The sequence below is a fragment of the Montipora foliosa genome, chromosome 4 (genome assembly GCF_036669935.1).
Source record: "Montipora foliosa isolate CH-2021 chromosome 4, ASM3666993v2, whole genome shotgun sequence".
Taxonomy (NCBI): Eukaryota; Metazoa; Cnidaria; class Anthozoa; order Scleractinia; family Acroporidae; genus Montipora; species Montipora foliosa.
In genome coordinates this window covers 13,540,597-13,543,096 of record NC_090872.1, presented here as the reverse complement: position 1 = coordinate 13,543,096, position 2,500 = coordinate 13,540,597, and the positions used below count along the sequence as shown (strand labels likewise).

The following is a 2,500-nucleotide window of genomic DNA, read 5'->3' as shown; positions in this document are numbered from 1 at the left end:
AAAAGGTCAGAGAAAGCCATGTTGACCACGAAATAATTGATTGAAACTCGAAGTGGCTTGTGTTTCGAAAAGACGAAGATGATAAGTACATTTCCAATTACAGAGACCAGGATAATGATGCAATAGGCTGTAACTTGAAAGGCCTTCTCCGGTTCCGAGTGAGCGCTGCAATCTACTATCGTGGTGGCGTTTGATGAGTTGTTGGTTGGAAATGCCGCAGTGGAGTTTTCAGACATACCTGTCGTATTGTTTAATATTAAACAAAGTCACCGTTTTTGTGCAGTGGTTCAGTCCAGTTTAGCCGTCGTACCTTTCAAGTACTATTCCTGTTCTTCAATTTCCTTTCCGCTGGATTGTTCTATGGAAGAAATGAATACTTCATTGTTTAAAATGACAAGGATTTTATTTTTGATCTCTGTTTTTCCTTTAGCTTTTCTCAATCGCTTTCCTTTTATTTATCAATTTAGAAGTAATATGATTGTCTTTACTTCCTCTCAAGGCAACCAAATACAACAAAACAACTTACGATATCCTTGTATTGAAAGAGATGTTACTTGTTAACCGCCGCGTGGTGAATGAAATTAATTAAGGTGGCCGAACACAGTTTTCGCGCACTATTGCTAACGCAATGCAGCGCGCGCGCAAGGATTGCAAAAAACTAAACATGGCTTCAATACAGCAATCCTTTTATTTGCTTAATGCCTCCGCTATCTGTACTATTTTTCCGCATAATTGAACAAAGTGTTTTGATGGTTTTAGTTTTTTATGATAAATGTATGTTAGAAAACGCAGCGATGCAAAGAACTCCGCAATTCGAAGATTTTTCTTTGTTATCGATCATGCGTAATAAGTTAAAAAAATAAGATATAATGCGAAATAGCTTTCTCGGAAATATTCTTATTTCTCGAGAGCCCCTCGATATAATTTAATGAAATTTGGCACGAAACTGGTAACTGAGGAGCATTGAAAACAATTTGAACTTTAACAGCGGAAATTCTAGATATTCCAGTGAACCTTCAACAAGAGATAATTAAAGATCTCTCTGTCAAATTATTATTAAAATAGTCTTGACTTGTGAGCAGCGTTACAAGCTTGTTGCATGTAAATTATAAAAAAAATCAAACGACCAGATTTTCTGCAAGAAAACAACCGATTAATTAATTAGCAGTATCGGCGACTTAAATTCTAGTAAAGCCTTGTTGACTATGTTGAAAAGAAACCCCTTTTTGCGGTTGGTATGTCGGCTGATAATGTCCGCGGCTGACAGAAAAATAGGTCCGCAATGCGTACTTGAGTCTTATGCTTAGCTTAACTCCATTCAGCCCTTACAGAATTTGGTACTACCGTCTCACTTTTACCATGCGTGAATGGTTCAAAATTTGCCATAACAATGCAGCAGTGAAATGAGTTCCTTAAGTATGCTTCAAATTTCAGACCTGTTTAGAATTTTACATCGATGACTTGCCACTAAAATTTCTCTTAATGCCATTTGCACAGTTTAGACAACTCTTGCTGCACGCTACATCATCTCTATCAGCTATTTACCAGTAACAGAAGCACTAGGTTGGCTAAGAAACAAGCATGGCACTGTCATACATTCATATGATCTTATAAATGATCAAAAGAATGCTGAAATTCAACTAGAATTCTAAGATGAATCATCACTAGATGAGGCGTTCAATGAACAAGTACTCTCAGAGCTTGGTGCAAATCCCCACACTACTGGAAATCAGTCCATCACCAGTAACAATGTATAAACAGCCAAGAGAAATATCTGATGACCAATTACGTCGATCAGTTACATGTAGATCATTACACAATAAAAAACGCAACCTAAAGCTTACAACAGGGTGCTTTCATGGACTAGAAATAAAATGAAAACCTCAACAGTCTGAAGTCACAAAATGTTGAACCAGTTTATTTGTTTATAACTGGAGGTGGTGGTGCTGGGAAAAGCCATTTGATTAAAACACTTTACCACACTGTAGTAAAAACCTATAGACATGCTCCAATGAATCCTGAGATTACAACAGTGTTACTAGCAGCATCTACTGGAGTAGCAGTAATAAACATTGATGGTACACACAGCATTAGCAATACCTAAAAATACAGGTGATGATGTGGAGGAAAATGCAGGTCCTACAATGTTTGACATCATTGATCCAACAACCACTGTGTCCACCGACTCTAGTCAAGGAAATGAAGCAACCTTTGGTGTGAATGCTGGAAGCAATGTGTAGCAATGTCACATACGGCTATGATATACCACCAAATACAAGATATTAGTTTGTGGGCTAATTCTACTTTGAACAATATTTTGGTTATTGGAAATAATCTATACAGTTCTATAACATGTTCTATGCAAACAAATGACTATTTGCTGATAACTGATGTTCCAGACATGGTTTCAATATTTGATAAAGTGTATTCATTACAATATACACCCTTTTAAAAAGTCTAATATATGCCGTTTTCCGCTAATGACGTCAAACTCATGCTT

At 36.8% G+C, this 2,500-nt stretch overlaps 1 protein-coding gene across 2 annotated transcripts in view; it reads right to left on the bottom strand.

Moving 5' to 3' along the window:
- LOC137999932 (neuropeptide Y receptor type 1-like) overlaps positions 1–2,500 on the bottom strand; it is a 15,942-nt gene that overhangs the window by 3,048 nt on the left and 10,394 nt on the right. For both annotated transcript variants that reach the window (XM_068845934.1, XM_068845933.1), the window contains exon 2: positions 1–358. This exon is cut by the window's left edge and continues 3,048 nt beyond it. In XM_068845934.1, the coding sequence (XP_068702035.1) occupies positions 1–236 (236 nt within the window). In that variant the 5' untranslated portion in view covers positions 237–358. The remainder of the gene's footprint in view (positions 359–2,500) is intronic.